Raw genomic sequence first — 19,986 nt, 5'->3', positions numbered from 1 at the left:
CCCTGACAAATTCACATCGGAGCAAGCATTTAGTGTTTTTAGTTATTTTTTTGGATCTGGTAGAATAGTCATGTTGTATCTTTGGTGCTGTGTTCCCTTGTGCTTGGTGAATACCTCAGCTTTTGGGTTGATACTACGCAGGAGTACATACAACACCGGAGACAATCTGGGTCAGATTTTGGATGTATGAGCTAGATTGGGTTAACCTTTACTATTACTGAAAATATATCAGAACTTTATTTTAATGCACAACTGAACTGAACTTTGTTTTCTACTCTGTAAAGAACATAGCAGCTTGAAACTGGATTGCAATGTTTATTTCTCTTGCTTTAATTTTGAGTGCTCTGACTTTGGTTGTTTCAATATAGTATAATAGTGGGTTGCTTAAAATTGTTAGACTTTGCTGCAGCTACACTACAGCTGAGAAGCTAAATGGAGTCCAACATTATTGAATAGTTTTTACCACCAAATGCTGGATCATTTCATCAATGTACGACTTCATGGAAAAACAAAAATAGTTGAAGCAAATTTTTTGTTGAGCGCTATTCTGCACATTAAATGAAATTGCTTCATTAGATATGCTATGTAAACAGATTATGAAAACATCCTGAAAGATATGTTTTAAGTTAAGAAATAATGTTTTTGAGATAATTGTTTGATTTTGTCTAAAAAAGGAGATTATTTTGATTAATCTTCACGTGGTCTTAGCGACACTCAGGAAGAGAGCAGCAGATGTCACGGTTGGACGGTGGAGACGTAAGAGGTTTTCCCATAAGGGCGCCAGTTCCCGAAACCGCACACACACAAAAAAAACCTTGTAAAAACGACCCCGCCACACCATGCACAGGGTATAAGGCTTGTGGTGTCCAAATGACCCTGTTTCTTAAATTAAATAATAATAGTAGTAGATTAACTTTGCATTTTTGTGTTTTTATGATGTAAAGCTTCTTGAACTGCCTTGTTGATGAAATGTGCTATGTAAATAAACTTAAAAAATAAGTGAAAAAGAAGTAAAAGGTCAAAATCCACAGGTTGGTTCACAATGTGGAACAATTATTCAATATTAATATTTTGTACCCAGTTCCTAATACCAGTTGTCAACTTGCTGCATTGTTATTCCCACTTTTCCTCTTCAAGCCTTTTTCTCCTCGTCTTTCCTCTCTAAACATCCAGCGTCTGCAAACAGAGAGATGTTTGCAGTGCTTTTTCAGACTCTGCTGGAAATCAAATCTGACATAGTTTTTGTCTGTTCTCCTCCCAGGAAGCGGAGTCCTGCTAAGGCCCGTATTCACTAAGCAACCAGGCAGTGTGGTATTTCCCATTCAGCCTGGCGAGAATCGGAGAGAGGTGGTGTTTAGCTGTGAGGCCCAAGGACACCCACCGCCTTTCTACAGGTAATGCCTGCAGACATGGCTTCATGCACGCATCGTGTTTGTTGTTACATGGAGGCTTCAGGTAATTCCTCAAGGCTACCAAGTGCAACATTTGCACTAACGGCCTGTAGAGATTGGATTTATTGCTTGAGGAAAAGTGGGGATTTGTGTACCATATGGCTCACAATGGCTTTCCGCCTGCAGAGCTTAGATTCACTCTCAGTGATGGTTAATAAAGGAATGACTAATTCAATTCCCCCCCTTAGTTACTGCTGTCTTGCATATTTACAATGGCAGTGAGGCATTAATCTACAGAGTTTACCGAGAACTTTCTGTGATGCATACCAATATTGGCAAGTAAAATAAAAAAAATTACCACAGACATGCTAAGTCAGAGATCTCCATGGCAATGTGATAATTTGGGGCTACTTTTGATTCTTCAGAACCCGGATGACTTGCTGGAGAGTTGATGGAACCATGCGTTCTGCTCTCCGACAGAAACAAAAATTTAATGAAAACATGCAGCTCTTAATTTGTAATCTAAATTCCCTGATTCACAACACCCCATCACCTCTATATGGTTAAAAAATAGAGAAGAGAATTAGTGAAAATGAATGATTTGGAGTGGGCTAGTCAAAGTTTAGAGTTAAATTGAATTGGCATGCTGTTTACGGTGGTGTAACCGTAAACAGGGTGTTCACACTGGAAAGCTCTCCAGTATGGTTCAATTTCCACAATTCTGCCAACAGTAGTAACACTGGTAACAATTTTTTCACATAGCTCTAGGTTTATTTGGATTGCCTTAATAAATAAGGCAATCCTTATTTATTGCCTTAGGCAATCCTAATAAGCATAATAATGCTTATTATTTTTCAAATAATAAGCATTATTTGAAAAATAATAATACTTATTATTTTTCAAATAATAAGCATTATTTGAAAAATAATGCTTATTTTTCAAATAAGCATTATTTGAAAAATGCTTATTTCAAATAAAAACACTTAAATATGTGATGAGATGTGACGAACATCAACAATACTGCATGATGCAAATGAGGTGGATCATGATGGCACAGAAAAAAATAATGTTGACCTGGTTCGGTGCTTTGGACGTGCTGTTAAAGCCCCCAAGCCACTGTGACCCTCAAAGATGAATGATTTCTTTTGTCAGAACAATGGCAATGACGAATTAAGAATTCTGACAAAATGTAAATAAATAAGTATCTGTGTAACCTTATTAAAGTATTATCCATTGCATTGGACTAGGTAGCTGTTTTCCTGTCTGTATAATTAAATGCTGAATTTAAAAGTTGGCATTTATTGTGCAACAGGTTGAATTTGATTCAATGTGAATGTGAATGCATGTTAATGTGGTTTACAGATCCTCAGTTTTACGATTAATGTGCAGAAAGTAACAATAAAAAATGAAATTGAAGCACTCAGGTGGTTTCTTTTTTACTGTTTTGGAAAAATTAAAACAAAGAAAATGTAAATATTGTGCTGCCCCTCTAAGTCCAAATTATTTATAACTAATGCTTTAATGATCCCAGTATATAGTGCCTACAATATCATTCTCATTCAAGCATTCAAACTACAGATCAATCTGACATTTGAGTAATCTCACCATTAGCTTTAGTTAGTTTTTTTTTCAGCTGTAATCTCTTGGATCCTTGTAAAATTCTGCTACACTTCCAGAGTGGCTCCAAACTCCTGCAGCTACAGGCAGGTGTATTTCAGGGGCACCAAGGACACCTCCATTAGTTTTCCATGGCCCAGCAATTGTAAGGCAACATAAAACCTTCACTCCAACTGATCTGTGTCCCCCTTTGTTTTGTCTCATCTGGAGCTGTTGGACCGCTTCCAGCTGTGATCACTAAATCAGTCTAATTAGCCAGTCTGGTGCACTGCATATGTCTTCCTCTTCCCACTATTCTTCAACTCGGCCCTGTGCCTATTTTTGTTTAAATCCCACCAGCTGAAAGAGGGTGGCGATAATGTCATCAAGAGGAGGGACAATCCGTATTCATTTATAGACGAGCATCTTTTGTTACTTTGTTTTTTTTTTTTGTTGGTTGTCTTTGCCAGCATCGCTCTTCTCTCTTTACAATGTAAGCCAACCACAGTAAATGGAATAGTGGACATTTAAGTTACAGATAAATCTAAATCTTGTTTTGGATAAAGCAGATATTTGTGGTTCAGCGTAAAGGAGGTAGTTATTCAATACTGAAAGAAACTACAACATTGACTGTGTTTCTGTACTTGGTCAATCATATGTAGTTATTTTTAGGTTGCAAATGTATTATAGTTTATTTTTAACTCTCATTTTGCTGCACTTACTGAACATCAGTCAAACATAATTTCACTGTGTACAATAATCTACGCCCCTTTTCGGAGCACAGCAAACAAAAAATAGGAATCAAATAGTACGAACTTTTTTTCAGTTAATCTGATAAAATTGCATTACTTGCATTCTTTTGCATGTATGCAAAAAAAAGCAACGTAAATGGTTATATTTATGTGTAGACTTCATATGGTTTGTTTAAATTACCTCCAATTTCTGATTATTCTCCATAATTTCCCATAATTCCCATGAGACATTTAAAATCTGGGATATCATCTTAACACCCAATGAAAACCATGAAAAGGTTTTTTGTCTGAGTCAAGTCCAAGCAGGCAAAACGACTTCAGACCCAAAACATCAGCTGAGGGGCATAGCCAGTGACATTGTGATTACAGGTTTGGGAAGCATCCTTTTGTTTTCATATTACGCCTTATGCCTGAACATTATGAAAAGATAAAACCAGACTTGATTCCCACTCTTGATTTAAGACAATGTTGCTCTTATAATGAACCTACATATTATTTTTTTGTTTGTTTGTTTAAAAGAGTCACAAACCTTCAGTATGTCAGTCTGCTTCTCAGATTACATTTCTTCTCTTCTACTTTTCTCAACAAAATGAGGTCTTTAAAAATACAGTGAGCACTGATGAGACTGTGGCCATGTGTATTTAAAAAAAAAATTTTTTATGGGTTTAGTTAACATTAGAGTGATAAATAAAGCATAGTTTGACATTTATAACTTATTTAGACGATTTATTGCCCTGATTGTAGTGATGAACTGTTTGATATATTTGTTAAATAATTTTGAGACACTCCTTTCTTCTGAGTTATTCCTGATCAGACTCTTAGCACCACATTGCGTAGAGCAGAGGTTCCCAACCCCCCCCCCCTATGGGGGGCGCCGTGCCATTGCAGGGGGGTGTGTGTGGGGGGGGCGCGGGAAGCCGTCTGGGTGAGAAAAAAAAACCTGAACGCTGTATGCGCTGGGTTTTTACCTTAGAATGACCAACTCTCTGTTATTCCTATGTCTAATTGATACAGTAGGAGCTTCCACACTTCCCATATCTGTGTCCTCTGTCACTTTTATCAGCAGTTAAAACTGTTTAATCCGTTGTTAACATGTGGTTACCTGTTTTTCCGAGCCGCCTTTAAACGCAACATGAGCGCTAAGACACTCGCTGGGTTTACGCCTGTGCGGCAGTGAAGAAGGAGACCTGCTGCTGTTGTGCAGAGCTACGCAGGTGTGTGTTAGAATCATGGCAGCAAACCAGCAAAATGCAAAGAACTTTTCACAGTTTTTCCCCCAAACTAACCGACTGAGTTGAGTAAAGTTGCTGGATGCAGGTAATGTTAGCTAAAAGATGACTAGCTAGCTAATATCAATACAGCACCTTAAGCTTAACAAGTAGCCTGTAGGCCAGTGTTTTTCAACCACTGTTCCGCGGCACACTAGTGTGCCGTGAGTGATCGTCAGGTGTGCCGTGGAAATTATTCAATTTCACTACGGTACCGTATATTCCGGACTATAAGCTGCTACTTTTTTCCTTAAATTTGAACCATGCGGATTGTAGCCCGTGTGGCTTTTCTGTGGATTTTTCTTCAACCACCAGGGGGCTCTCTAGCAGGAAGTGAATCATTAGAAGTCCAAATTGTGAATCAAAGAAGAACGGCTAATTTTCATTTAGAACAAGCACATGCTAGCAGCAAGCACGACGGAGAAATGTTTTCAAACTCATATCATGCAGCTTTTAAGTTGAGGGTTGTCGATCTGGCACTACAGGAGGGAAATAGAGCCGCTGCAATTAAGTTAGGTGTGAACGAAACCATGGTTTGACTTTGGAGACGGAGTGATGCGTCCAGCAGATTTATTAGGACGAGGCATTCTGCTGGGTCCTAATGGAAAACCGAGAGCAGCTTCCAGTTTTTATTTTATTTTATTTTATTGAGGGTGCTAGTATGGTGCACTCTATAGTCCGAAAAATACGGTAATTGGTTTTAAAAGATTTTTTGAAAATGAATTATCTGCAAATAATGCCATCTTCGAGTGTCTGCTGTAGTAGTAGCAGCGGCGTAATCATGTAATGTTCTTACCACTAGATGGCAGTAGGTACAGAGCATTTTACATTAAAACGAGAATTAGTGATGTATGAATGTTACAGGTAGCGGTGAGAGCACTGAATCTAGCAAGACTGATGACAGTGATGGAAAAGACAGTGAAGCTCAGCAGTAGTTGGAAAGAACATGAGTCCATTTCCCACAACATATCTGTGTGAAGTGAGCTTCTCTAGTGTGGCTACTATAAAAACTAAAAACAGAAGAGACAGAGATGTTGAGGAAGAGCTTTGTCTTTCTTCAATTTCTGCCAGGAAATCAGATCTGTTTTCATCCAAACATGCACAGGTTTCACACTAGGTGGGTAAAATATACAGATTTTGACATTTTGTACATGCAACTCTTCATATTGTAACAGTGAATATGAAGTGAAATGTTTCCCAAATATTATTGCTTCTTTCAGAATAATAATTATTTTCTGTATTCTGGCTATAAGATGCTTGTGGATTAGTTTGTAAAACACTTTGACGTTTTCTACAACTTCTTTAAATTTAACACCACAGTGTTGTGGCACTGTTCAGGGGTATTTTTGAAGTGGATATGTTAAGTGCAATTTGAAATAAGAAATGTAAAATGTGATAAAAATACATTTTTGTGTTTATTTGATTCCTATTCAAGAGACTTTGATAAGAATGACTATATATAGGCGGCTACAGAGTATCTTTATTTCCATTTTTAGTTGGTGGTGTGCCTCGGGATTTTTTCAATTAAAACAGTGTACCTTGACTCAAAAATGGTTGAAAAACACTGCTGTAGGCTACCGATGTTGTTGTCTATGTTCAGCTACGTACATTAATTTTGCCCCCAAAAAGTCGAGTCCCCCAAGCCCCAGGGGCAGGGGCAAGGACAGGGAGTCTCTAAGAATCCTCTCTCCCCCCTCCCACCCCTTCCCACACGTCTTTCAACCAGACAGCCATTTGTAATCCATGGGGGGGGGCAGAAAATGTTTGGAAACCACTGGGGGGGGGCGCAGGAGAAAAAGTTTGGGAACCACTGGCGTAGAGAGAGTACTAAATCAGAGTCAGAGACTAACAGTTAAACATGTGACTGCTGTCATTCACAGGTGGATGCTGAATGACTCCTTCATCCTGCCCATGCCGGGCTCACGTTTCTCCCTCATGGGTGGGAACTTACACATCACCAATCTGAATAAAGACGAAGATGTGGGCATCTATCAGTGCTTCGCATCAAACTCGTTTGGCACAATCATCAGCAGAGAGGCCAGTCTTCATGTTGCTTGTAAGTTCACTCATAATTTTACTCATCAGTGTCTGTTTATATGGAAGTTTTTTGGGGGAAAAAAACAAAAAACTACTAGAAGCCTTTTTGCTTCTGATAAAAAATGGCTACATTTGTAGGAGAGTTTAGAAACTTCAGCATCTTTAGTCAAGATATAATTTCAGGTCCACAGATTTACTGCAGGCTTGCGCTACATTTAAAGCAGCATATATACTGCTTGTAAGGTTTGTTTTCTTTAGCAACTTTTCTTTTTTCTGTTTTGTAAATCACTTTGATATTCCTCAGTTTAGTTCAACATTTGCTTTGCTGGGAAATTCATCAGACGCCGTTATCTGCTAAAGGTTTGACGCCTCAGCTTGCGTTTTGTCCGCTCAATCTTTTCCTAATTGTTTCCTATGCGCCACTGTGTAAGCAGCATCCACCTCTCTGCAAAGAACTCGCTCGTCTCGGCTTTAAAGACACCTACGCCAGAATCCTGTACATTCAGTTTGACATCTAATATGATCTTTTCAAAGTAGAGAAGCTTCTCCTGGATGTTTACCTCTGGATTCTGAACTTTTTGTGAGAAACCACAGCCAACTCCATCACACTGAGTTCTGGGGTACCTTAGGGTTGCGTGCATCAGTGTTCACACTGTTAACATACAGCAACAGGCATTTGTACAGCTTTCTGCTTCAAGCTGTTAAAATGCTGCTGGTAAAATTATTTTATTTGTTTTATATGTTGTATTTATTTATTTCTACTATCTACTGTTTTTTTTTTTTTACAGTAGTGTGTTTTATATCTAAGAAAATGGCTACCACATTTATATGAATATTTTCCAACTGATTTTTTTTTATGTTGGTTTTTTTATGTTGTTTTTTTGGACTCTGAATGAAACATTGGTAATGATGAAACATTCTTATTTCTGCTCGCTGAGGTAGCAGAGATGATGCATCACAACATTCATACATCATATTTTTATGCCACATTGTCTGTGTGGCATCACTTTTAGCAAGGTGAACTTTGGGCCTCCTCTCTATATGGCGAGCCTGTATCAAATGACACTCCTGATATCTGTGAACAGATGGGCCAGCTTGATTGAATTCTGATGTCTGTTTCTCTGCCGCAGCCGACACGGCAGTGATCCTTGGCGAGAGAGCACCGGCGATGTTCATCTCGCCGCTGTTTGGTGCTTCTTTGTCGCAAAGCAGCGGTAAATCATCAGCATACAGAGCAAATCTGTATTCCGAGCTGCCTGTTGGGCTGCTGATGATATTCACATTTCCTATAAATTTTTGAGGCCTGTCCTCAGCTGTATGTCACCGTGATTGGACTCATTCATAGCCCGGGCCTGACTGGAGACACGCTGCTTTTGTCAACAGATGAGGACAAGCATCAGAGCTGACACGTCGTACGTCTTATTTATTGCTCTTGGTTTAACTTAATTAAGTGTGCGGTGTGATTGAGCGGGTCTCAGGTCAAGGGAATAATTCATGGTGGGGCAGTCTGTTATGAGTCAGTATCATGTCATTTGTAACAGAATCTGACTCTGTGGGGCTCAGGATCCCCTTTCAAACACAATGTGGTTTAATGACTCCGGGAGTGATAGACCCTGGTAAAAGCCATTAATGAAGCGAACACCCGGGATTAAAAGGTTATGTCTTCACTGGTAATCTTCTCACATCTGGCCCCCTAAAAATAAATCCTTTTAAACAGAGCTATTTAAATTACAGTTCGTAGCAGCAAAATTTTACGTTCTTCAACAGTATCATCTGAAATTGCCATTTTTTTCCCCATCCAAGTCCTCAATGATGGCGAACAACATCACAGTCTTTAGTTTTGCGACATCTAATGAGGTGCACTTTTTACTAAATTGGATTGCGTAAACATGTGCGCCATGAATGGGAATTAAGATTACATTTTTAATCCTCCGAGAGATGGATGATATAACCGTTTCCATTACCATCTGTTGTGGGCTTAAACCTCTAAACATATAAAGGTTGTTGATCCCCTCGACAATACACACAGTTAAAAAGGTTCTTTTCGCCTGCCGAGAACGCTGGAAGGAATAATCTAGTTGCTTATCTAGCATAGAGCCGGATTGAGTTTCCTAATCTTGTTGGAATGCTTTCTTTTTTTTTTTTTCCAGAGAGTGAATGGATTTTCAGTAAGGCGAGATGTTGCGTTATACAGCTGAATGCAGGGCCTGTAAGCATGGTTAAAGCCAGTTTTAAGAGAGAACACCAGTACAAGAGAGATTTGCGCTGCATGTGGAGCCATCATGGTATCACGGTGTTAAATGATGAGTGAAATAGCTGAATTTATGATAGAAATCTGGCATAGTGACAGCTCTGTATATGGATTTCCATTGAGATTAAGTTTGCCCTTGTATTTGCACTTAGAGCTGTACCTAAAATTATTCAGGCCCAACATCAAATTTGCTTTATTATCTAACAACTATTTGCAGTGGACAGCTCCAACAAGATCAATTTACATAGCTCACTACATTCATAGGCTATTTAGCCTATGAATGTAGAAGCTTCTAATTCGGCCTCTGCTTCAGAAACCTGCTCTTGATTCTGATATTCTTGCAAATCTCCAGCCTGCCTTTTATCTAAGAAAAAAATCTTGGAAAGGTACTTTACAAGCAAGTAAGTCTTTTTTTAAATTTTTTTTTAGAAAACATTGTATTTTAGATGCTTTTCAATCTTATTACCAAGCTTTACATTGTACCCAAGTTTATCATAGTGAATGCATTATTATTGTGGTTTGACAATTAAAACCACAATAACTGCCTTAGAGACAGTGGATAATTTCTCATTTACAGCAGTAGGTGTGTGTCAGGACTACTGCATTGCAGTGGTTCAAATCTTATTTGGCAGTGTCAATTTTTTTTTCTCAAACTTTGGGATTGTGTCTCCTGTACTGCAATGTGGGATGCCACAAGGTTCAGTTTTAGGCCCCCTTATTTACTTCCTGCATGAGCTAGCCCTTGGCTCTTTTTTTTTTCAGAAACATTGAATTGGTTTCCATTGCTATGCAGATGACTACTTATTAAATCTAGGCTTTATTATGGGGTTAGTATTGTGTACGTCAGGTTGTGCAAAATGCACCTACATGCTGTTCTTGCACACTCTTTTTCTTTTTGAATGGTAAGCTTGGAAATTGTGTTATTCTTTTATAACTTAGCCTGTTTTAAACATCTCTGCAACTATCTCCGACCTGTGTGCTGTGCTCCTTAATCATCACGATTCTGTTTGCTGCCTTATCCTCTGAGATGTTTGAGAAAAGCAGAGATTAAACTGCAGTTTTTCTAACTCCATTTACTAATTAGTTGGCTCACTGTTGATATTATTTTTGGGAGCTGAAGGGTACTGAATACATTTCCACACCTTTCAGCTCTTTCTTTGTTAAAATATTTGAAAAATCATTTATTAGTATTCTTTTTTTTCTTAAAGAAATGCTCTGCTTTATTTTGGTCTGTCACTTGATCTTGTCAAAACAAACATTGATGGTCAGTCATTATGGTTTCTCCATCTCATGATTTATAATTAATCAGACGCCATGTCTCCAGTTTGTGTTTTCCAAGTAAGAACATTTGCAGCATACTAAGAACTTTTTTATGCTGTCCTACAACTAAGTACCATGTGACAGACAGATAGCTATAAATAACTTGTCTAAATAGCTGTCAGAAACTGGAACAAAAGAATCTCAAGGGCCGGTGTCGGCATAAATCCACACACTGAAGGCATTTATCCTGTCACTTGCTGGTTTCATAGTCCATGTTCACATACAACACACAGGGAGTGATATTTTTAAATAATAATACAAATTTGCATGTATCTTATAAGCATTACATCAAAATAAGTCTCTGCATAGTACTTTTTAATTGGGTAACATATAAACGAGATGAGAAATGGGATCCTCTTAGCAAATTTCAATATTTTATGATCCAGCTGATCCCAACTAATTAAAATAATGATGATCGTTCTTGGCAAAAGCAACTAGGATTTTATTTGACATGACTGTTTACAAGTTAAGATCTTCTGAAAGGTAAAGTTGGGATGGCGACTTAACTGCACGTGTTGCAGTAGAGAGTAATAAAAAGTAGCTAATTGTATTTCCTGAATATGTTCTATTCCAACCCAAAACATACAGTTGTTCATTCAGTGGAAGCTTAATGGTAGGAAATAACACGAACGCCGCAGAATGTTAACAGCTCTTCAGAAAACGCTGAAAAACCTCTCCTTGCCTTTTGTCCGGTGGAGAGGTGATAAATGTAACCACATCACAAATTGCCCTCAAACTCACATTCCAGCAGAATCGCCTCGTTTTGCTTCCCCACATTTGCCTCTCATTCATTACTGCGAGTCACATCAGAACAGCTAGCTCCCAAAAATGCAAATTCACATCCAATTTCATGGACCTGAAAGCACTCAAAATAGCCCGGACCCTGCCATGGCTAAGCACATAGAGGTGCAGAACCGTGATAGGCTTGATAAGAGGATCCACGCGGCGTTGAACAGCTTGCCTTGTCAAGCATTGTTGGCTTTTAGTGCGTCTAGCTCATTAACGCTCCACCATACACCAAAGGAATATTGATAGAAAGAACTTCACTCGGTCTGTTTTTTTTTTACATATATTCAAACTTAGAAATAAGGCAGTAATAAATCAGGCTCTGCATGTTGCTCACACGTTTTGATGACAGTAATTTATGGAAAGCTTGAAATTGGGGAAAAATACTGTTTTCATATGCCTTTTCTTTTCAATCCACTAACTTGTCACACATGCTGGTTTGGGTAGTTCTCATATTTTGGAAAGAACTACAAGATGAATTCATATTCAGCACAGTCATCCATCCATCGTCTATATCGAAATATCCTTGCATGGTCAGAGAGGGAGCCTTTCTCCAGCGGTCATTGGGCAGGAGGGGGATACAACCTGGACAAATTGCCAGTCCATCACAGGGCATCACTGAGGCACACAGGACAAACAACCAGGCACACACACGTTTTTGGACTGTGGGAAGAGGCCGGAGTGCCAGGAAGAACCCCGCAATGCACAGGAAAAAATATGCAAACTCCATGCAGAAACAAACTAGACCTGGGTTTGAAACTTTACTACAAGGCAGCACTGCTACCAACTGCACCACCATGCAGCTCCAAATACAGTCGTATTTAATGAATTAGGATATTATTGACACATTACGTTCAGTAACCCACTAAGTGAAATGCATAGAATAAATACAAACAAACTGATCTTTTCTAGCATTTTCTGTAAATTTTTTTACTTAAAGCTAGTGAAAACCTAGAGCTTAAGATTAGAATATTACATCAGACTGGCAAAAAAAAAAAAAAAAAAAAAATTACAAAAATGAATGGACTTGACAGTTTATTTTCTGTTTAAAAGTTATTTGTAAAAGGTATTTTTTATTCTGCAATCTGAAAATAAATACATCATACTGTACAAAATGAAAAAATAAATAAATTATATTATCATTCAAAATACTTCAATCTGTGTTCTAAATAAAGAGCAACTAAATATAATGTGATATGTGGTGCACATCTCCAGCTTGACCTTTCACCCAAAGGAGCTCTTCTGTTCTCAGGGTGATATCAAAATGTCTTTGCGGTAATGTGAGAAGTATATGACCTTTTCCATTGCTCTGCTCAAGACGCTTGGCCTAAGTTCTTGTCAAATGATCTTATTTGGCTTAAATTGAGGTAAATCAGATTTCACTGCCAAATTATTATGAAAGCGTTATGACTAGAGTGACTGTGGACTCTACAGCTGCTTTAGAATATTGTTTTAAGAAAAAAAAAATAGATATTTTAACCGTTATAATCCTTGTCTTCATAAGGTTCTGAGAGACAATGAAACACTTGATGTATGTTTAATAATGTCTTTAATCATAAGTAAAAACATTTTGAACATTCATTTAGCTGCTGTTACGCTATAGGTTTGTGTATAGAAAATCATCTAAATCAAGTCAAAACACAAGGAAGTGAAGTAGAACATAAAACCTTCTTATACGTCTGAAATATGCATGCTGCTATGGCGCATTCCCAATTACTTATTTCTAAACACACTTACTGGTTAAATTTAATATGTATTTGTCTCCTCTGCCTCTGAGATATTCTGTGAGCGGACTGTGTGGTCTTTGCGTGCCACTAACAAACTCAATCAAAGAGGTGCTGCTGCTCTATGAGAGTGAAGATGTGTTTAGAAATTACAAATCATGCTCTACAACGGACAGTTTTATGAAAACAAACTGAACTTTGGCTCTGCCGATATTGAGAAAACAGTGCAAATGTTAGTCCACGCTTCAGAAACGAGTGGATTCCGTCTGCCGGAACAACGCCAGTAATACCTCTAGTCTGTGTTTTTTTTAATTATTTTTTTTGCCTCTCCCATTAACAAAATCGAAACTGCTCCCGCAAAATCACAAAGATAAAATTCATCCTTAGTGATTCAAATTGAATTTCAGACTACATTTCTGCCTTTTTCTGGGGTTTTTTTTTGCAATTTTTTTAAGGAGCTTTCAAATGTTTACTTCAAAGTCAAGACTAATAGCGCTTTTAAACCAGGCACTCACCACTTTGTGTTAACCTAGATTAAGCTGTATCTTCAAGCCAGAGCTGGAAATTGATGTATCCCTGACTCAAGTTTAAATTAGGTCTAAACGCTGTCATTACATTGAAATCCGGTCTATTGCTTAGTGGGATACATGCTGGAGCATCATTTACCAAAGGGAACTTATCTTCCTATGCCATTAAATGGAAGATGTGCAGTACTGTGAAAGATGTATTTAAATTAAATTTTTTTTAGAAGTGTTGAGTTGTAAGACTTTAATATGCCTAATTTATGTTTGTTTGTTTGTTTGTTTTGCTTAATTTGCCATAAGTGTGTAGATTTTAGCTTGATAAAAGAGTTAGATTTTTACCTTTATTATGGATGAGTTGTTCTTCATATCGTTCTTTGGAAAGAAAAGGCAGCGATTCCTCCTACAGATTGAATTAGACAGATTGAGACAAAGTTGGGAGACACTTTTTGATACATCGAGAGTCTAATTGTATGATTCTCAATATAATCAAATGCCATTCAACTTGACTATAGCAAAGTATTTGAAACCAAAAATGGAAAATCTTAAAAACACATTTTATCTGTAGTAAAAGAAAAAGCATAGAGCATCTTTCACAGTATTTTGTCTCCCAGATGGGGTCAGACACACTTGTGAGTTCATTGGATGCTTACGTGTGCTATCTTTTCAATTGGCTTTAAGAAAATTACATTAGATATTGTCCAATTGTTCATTTTGAACTGCAAAATAAATTGATCTGTTTTTATGCCCAGTGGTTGTTGGGACCTCTTCTCCGTTGTTTTTTTTTTTTTTTGTTGGTTTTTTTTTATTCAAACATGATTTATTGCCGTCACCCAGAGTGAATTTCATCACATTTGAATATTTCTGCTCATATTAGGTAATGGAGTCATTGTCACAAAAGGGGATGGTGGTCATTTAGGACTCAAAATGCAGCCGAAAGGAGGCAGAGGCTGAACGAAGATAAAGATGTTCGATAATAATGGAGTAAGAAATGACGGACAATGAAGTGTGCAATCCAAAATAATCTGAACTGAAGATGAAGACCATCAAACTGGGCAGACTGCACCAGGACAGAGCCAATGAACCAGCATCGACTACAGAGGGATACGTACTGAGTGGGACAAGAAACAGAGACTAATGAGCAGAGTGGAACCAGCTGAGAGTGCAATCAGCGAACAGAGACAGAAAGTATCAAATAATCACAGAATGATTGGAAGAACAAGAACTAAATACAGACCAGCAAGGATAACTCTAAATGCAAAAGAAATTTAACTACCCAAACATGATAAGCAAACTTCAAATGTTTCAGTCAGAATAGTTGTGAGGACAAACATTTTACATCCACAACAGAGAAGGACTGATGTGGGGTCCATGATCTAGACTGGTTAGCTAAAGCTTTTTGCTTAGTGTTACCTTATTTTTAGATACACAGCTTGGTTCCATGTTTCTATCTTTCATCAGAAGCCGCTGTAGCTTTCAGCAAGTGGGCTGCTGTGACTTCAGAGAGAACTGGTGCCTTTTGAAATAAAAATTAACAGGTAATGATGTATAATGACACAAAATAATGAATATAATTAGGAGTCAGCCACTCTACTACGAATTTGCTTTTCCTGGAATGGTAATTTGTTTTATTTTTATTATAACAGAAGGTAACATACTCATATGATTTTTGCTATAAAATCAAGAACTATAGGCCTGTAAACTACATAATACTTCCCCTTTAAAATATAACTAGAGGTTTTATTTACCTAAAGAGAATATGCTGCATTTTTGTCTGTAGCAAGCAAATGTAATTTTCACCACATCTTACCTTTTCATAAGGCTTATAAATTTAAATTTAGTGTATTCTCATATTGCCAAGTATTTTGCTTAGACCAAGCATGTAAGTGCATTCAACAAATCTATCTTGTAATTTATTTGTCTACCAGATAGTATTTAATGTCACAGTCAATGAGATGAAAAACTGTTTTCAGCAGTACATAATAAAATTTTATTTATTTGTAGTTGACTTGTTACCTTTTGTTTTTTTTTGTTTTCAAAATGATCCAGTAGACTCCAGACCAGACAAATGCTAGATTGCTAGCTATCTCATGTTTTTTCCATAACAACAAGAGATAGAAAACATTTCTAACAGTAATCTAGCATGCAATGTATGCATTTCTGACAATATGCAAAGATTTTGACAAGGCAGTAGATTTCTATATATACCACATTAAACTCTATGTATGGCTGCTCTCAATCTGGGTTAGGGGGTTAGAGCAGAGGTGCAGCTCAAACACTTATAACCCAACAACTGCGTAAGAAATACCCAAAGCTTGTAAAAATGAGGAGTTGCAACCCAGGATATTCTGTTAAAGTTCTGATTTTGGTAATTGAGCTTGTTTGGACATATTGTACAGTGAAAAGATTGGGTAATGGGATCTTTTTTGCTGGCTCTGTATTTTGTTGTCCTCACACTTTCATACTGTGGTTTGGATGGTGTCTACACAGTGCAGCCCAAAGTTTAAAGCCTCTAAAAACGCAGAAAATGTGGAAGGCAAAAGCAATTTGCCGGCATAGAGTTGTGTGTTTGCTTGGTTTTTCTACTTATAACTGTGAATTTGCCGTGATGAAGATTTCTTACATGCAAACCAATCTGAATCGATGTGGAAAAAGTAAGCCCTCCTCCCTTGTTGAATCATAAATTATAAGGGAACAACCCCTATTTCAGAGGGAAGAGGAGGTGTTAACAGCGCCACCCATATACAATTAGGAAATCACTTAAGTATAATTCTTTTGGGAACATGAAGTTGTTTGAAAAATCAACACATCGTCACAGCTTTGGGACTCTAGCAGGTTACCTTGAATACTGAAATTGTTTCAAAAGCACAAAGCAACATCTGATCCTGGATGTCACACCATAACCCAGCACAGCAGAACCTAAAGCACCACAGGCCTCACTTGTTAAAGTCGTTGTCATGACTGAGCAAAAAGAAAGAAAATGAATTGCTCCTAACTCATCACCTTTGAGGTCAAATATTCTCTTGCTATCTAACATATCCCACCCAGTAAGATGTGGTGTGATGAAGTGATAATCAATCGTATTTACGCCACATCAATGCTTATAATATTATGGGTGATCAACATGGAGTTTTGATTGTGTTCTGTGTCTGACGGATAAATGAAAAAAAAAAAAACATTAGCTGGGGCTCTGAAAACATTGTGTACCCAGAAAATAGCTTCATGCAACAGGAATTGATAAAGATCTGATCATGGAAGAGTGACAAAGAAAATGAACCAAACATGATATACAGTTTTTTTTAAAGTTGCATGGAAGCTTTTTAATAAATCATATATGGAAAAAAAGAATAATAAAAAAGTCCCCCTTTGTGTGTGTTTCTTTATCTAGAAACAACTTTGCATTGCTCAAAAGTTGTGTGAAGATCATGCACTCTATTCATTATGCAGAGCCTCCTCCTGCTCTGCTGCTACAAAAGGAGATATCAGATTTGCATTCTCTCTCTCCCTGTTGTTTTGAAGTGAGTCTTTATTATGTCATTTTATGTCAGGCACACATTTGGCTTCGCCGTCTGCAATATCTCCAAGAGCCGCAGCAGGCGAGACTTAGCGGAGTGTTCGGCAATTCCTGTCTCTATTTGCTTTCTCTCAGCAGGTTGTCAACAAATAATCGGTTTCCATACAAATGATGTTTCTGTCTTTGTCATTTAATTGTTGCCGGTCTTTGTGCAGCGGATCAAACACAGGGAACGATAACAATACACTGTTTCAATTAAATTCACTCATGTGTGACTTATGCTTGAAGAATTGCTTTCTGCTCCAGTCAGAAATGTTATGGACTTTACAAAGCAATATTTATGCAAACATATGACAGACATGAAGAGGTTCTGCATTGTTCAACATCATTCCGCTGTCATTTACCTTGATCTGAAATCACTGACCAACCATTTATGCGATGTTCACTGGTGTACATGTTTTTTTTCTTCTTCTTTATGTCAAATTGTGTGTGCACCGTCTCGCTTCTGGAATTTCTCTGATGATTTTTCATCTCTTACTCCGCTGCCTTTGTCAAACAGACTTGGAGAATTTCAAGACCCAGAGAAGAAATCCAGTGAGGGTTCGTGAAGGTCAAGGAGTGGTCTTACTGTGTGGCCCACCCCCTCACTCAGGAGGTAAGATTCTCTGGTGTTTTAGTCACGTGACGGCAAACCTTTAAACGTAGCATTTTTATACCCGGTATATGAAGTTTGATATGCATGAGGAGACTCTCTGTTGCTGGTGGTTTTTGTTTTTTTTTTGCTTGTGTCTATTTGTCTCTGCTTGTGTCGTTGAAGTTATTGGAGTGAGTCATTTTTATTGTGCAACATTTTGGCCTGTCAGCTTGATTTCTAGGAGGGTGAGGAAAGATTTGGCATGCAATCTGCAGAGAATGTTTTTGGTTCTCTGCTAAGCAGAATAACAAAGCTTTGCTCAGATGGGTGATTTCCACCCCCCCTCCTCATATCACCTCTTTACATCTTTGGGAGTAAGTACCCAGCGCTCTTTACACCTACACATGGGTCTTAAAATAGACTCATTGTTAACATGCATTAACTTAACTTTAATTGCAAGTGTGTCTACATGTAATTTTACAATACAAACATCTTAATCTCTGATTCCAAGCTGCAGTATGTAATGTTTTTTTTTATTTCACATATTAGGTGAAACCATCACTATGTTGTGATAGTGTTATATGAGATGGATAATCTGTGAAAAAAATCAAACTCCTCCACCTCCTCCCAGCGCTAATGCACCGCTTCCTCAATCAGAGCCCTGTCAGTCATCTTTGTGTGTGATCTGTTCAACGTGCTGATTCTTTAGTTGGGGAAAAATCATGTTAAATAATAATATTTTTAAATAAAATCCCCAGTGACACAGTTTGTAACACAGCTGTTGTTAACGCTTTGTATTGGTTTGCGTAGAATCTTTTGGCTAAGATATCTAGACAGTTTAAAATCCTGGTTCATCTCTTATTTTGAAAGGGTAATTGGCCCACAGCATCATAGACCCTCCACCATATATAACAGGTGCTTACATACTCATCTATGATTTTATGCCAGATTCAACTGAAAGATTTTTTTTTTCAGATTGGCTGAAGCTTAGTGGTATCTAAACAATTCACATGTTTCCAGTTGAATGCCTTAGAAACAACATGCTGGCATATGATAACATCTAATGGTTGTTAATGTGACTTGTATACCCCAAGACATTTTTCTTTACTGTGTTTCTTCTGCCACTTATTACCATCTTCCTCATTCAAGTGAAAAAAAAAGATGGATTCTTGTCCAGCCTTGCTTATCACAGATCCAGTTGTTTTGAACTTATTTATTACTAATCAGACTTTGGACATGATTAAGTCTCAACGAAGACTAATTCCAACTTTGTTTTTTGATGATCTTGAATTAAATCTGTTTCCCGTGTTTAAGAGTGGCAAAAAGAAATGTGATTGCATCACATTATGTCTATAGTCCAGGGAAACATGAAGTCATGGTTTGCTAATTAGACAGTGTTTAAAAATCAAATCAACATAAAAAAGTAAACTTTAGTTTGTTCGTACAAATAGCAACAATTTTGATACCAGTAATTTTTCCCACTTGGCAAATGTATTCAAAATAAAGGTTACCTTTTTTTCTTTTTTTTTTTAACATCTTCTTTGTTTTTGATTTAAATTATACTGTTGAGAAATAAGGGCAATTTACTGTAAGGCTTTTTAAATGTCTATATAAGGTGAGCCAATTAGTGTAGAGGCTGCAGTAGGTTGGTATCTTTTGAAGTTTTGTGACTTTATGGTTAAAAAATATTTTCAACTCCATTGCAAATAGATAACTTTTCCCTCCATAGTCTGAAGCACGTCAGCATGCATTCTCCTGGAAACGTATCTTTGATGATTATTCAGCACGAATGCGGACGAGCTCATCATTTCTTCCACTTCTGTGTCTTTGAAGCTGGGAGTGCAGAAATCCTGCGACTGTGCTTCCTTTGACCAATGCTTGTCAGCATCAGTGAAACAGGTTTTAATTTCCCCCAGAACCATGCGGTTAATCGGTGCATAAAGGCGCTCGTACAGACGCTGCCGGATTGTTTCATCTGCTCCGGACAGCGTTGTAGCTCCCCCGTTTGACATTTTCTCGTTCTCTAGAGTTCCGTTTGTTGGTCTTAATGTTGAGAAAACGTGGTGAACGAGTGGTCCTGCTAGGTAAGCGAAAACGCATCGGCGTGTTGTTTGCAAAGTGCTTCTGGTGCGCTTTTCGGTTCCTTTTTTTTTTTATGCAAATCTATAAAACACTCTCTTGTCAAAGTCAGC

The 19,986-nt window shown here is 37.7% G+C and overlaps 1 protein-coding gene across 4 annotated transcripts in view; it reads left to right on the top strand.

Moving 5' to 3' along the window:
* Positions 1 to 19,986, top strand: part of cntn3a.1 (contactin 3a, tandem duplicate 1) — a 108,508-nt gene that overhangs the window by 20,512 nt on the left and 68,010 nt on the right. For all 4 annotated transcript variants that reach the window (XM_081608901.1, XM_081608900.1, XM_081608903.1 and 1 more), the window contains exons 3-5: positions 1,262 to 1,394; positions 6,888 to 7,063; positions 17,720 to 17,815. In XM_081608901.1, coding sequence (XP_081465027.1) covers positions 1,262 to 1,394; positions 6,888 to 7,063; positions 17,720 to 17,815 — 405 coding nt within the window. The remainder of the gene's footprint in view (positions 1 to 1,261; positions 1,395 to 6,887; positions 7,064 to 17,719; positions 17,816 to 19,986) is intronic.

Source organism: Poecilia reticulata, chromosome 7 (genome assembly GCF_904066995.2).
Source record: "Poecilia reticulata chromosome 7, P_reticulata-male-v2, whole genome shotgun sequence".
Classification (NCBI taxonomy): Eukaryota; Metazoa; Chordata; class Actinopteri; order Cyprinodontiformes; family Poeciliidae; genus Poecilia; species Poecilia reticulata.
Note: the sequence above shows the minus strand (reverse complement) of the source record. Positions and strands in the feature narration are given on the sequence as shown.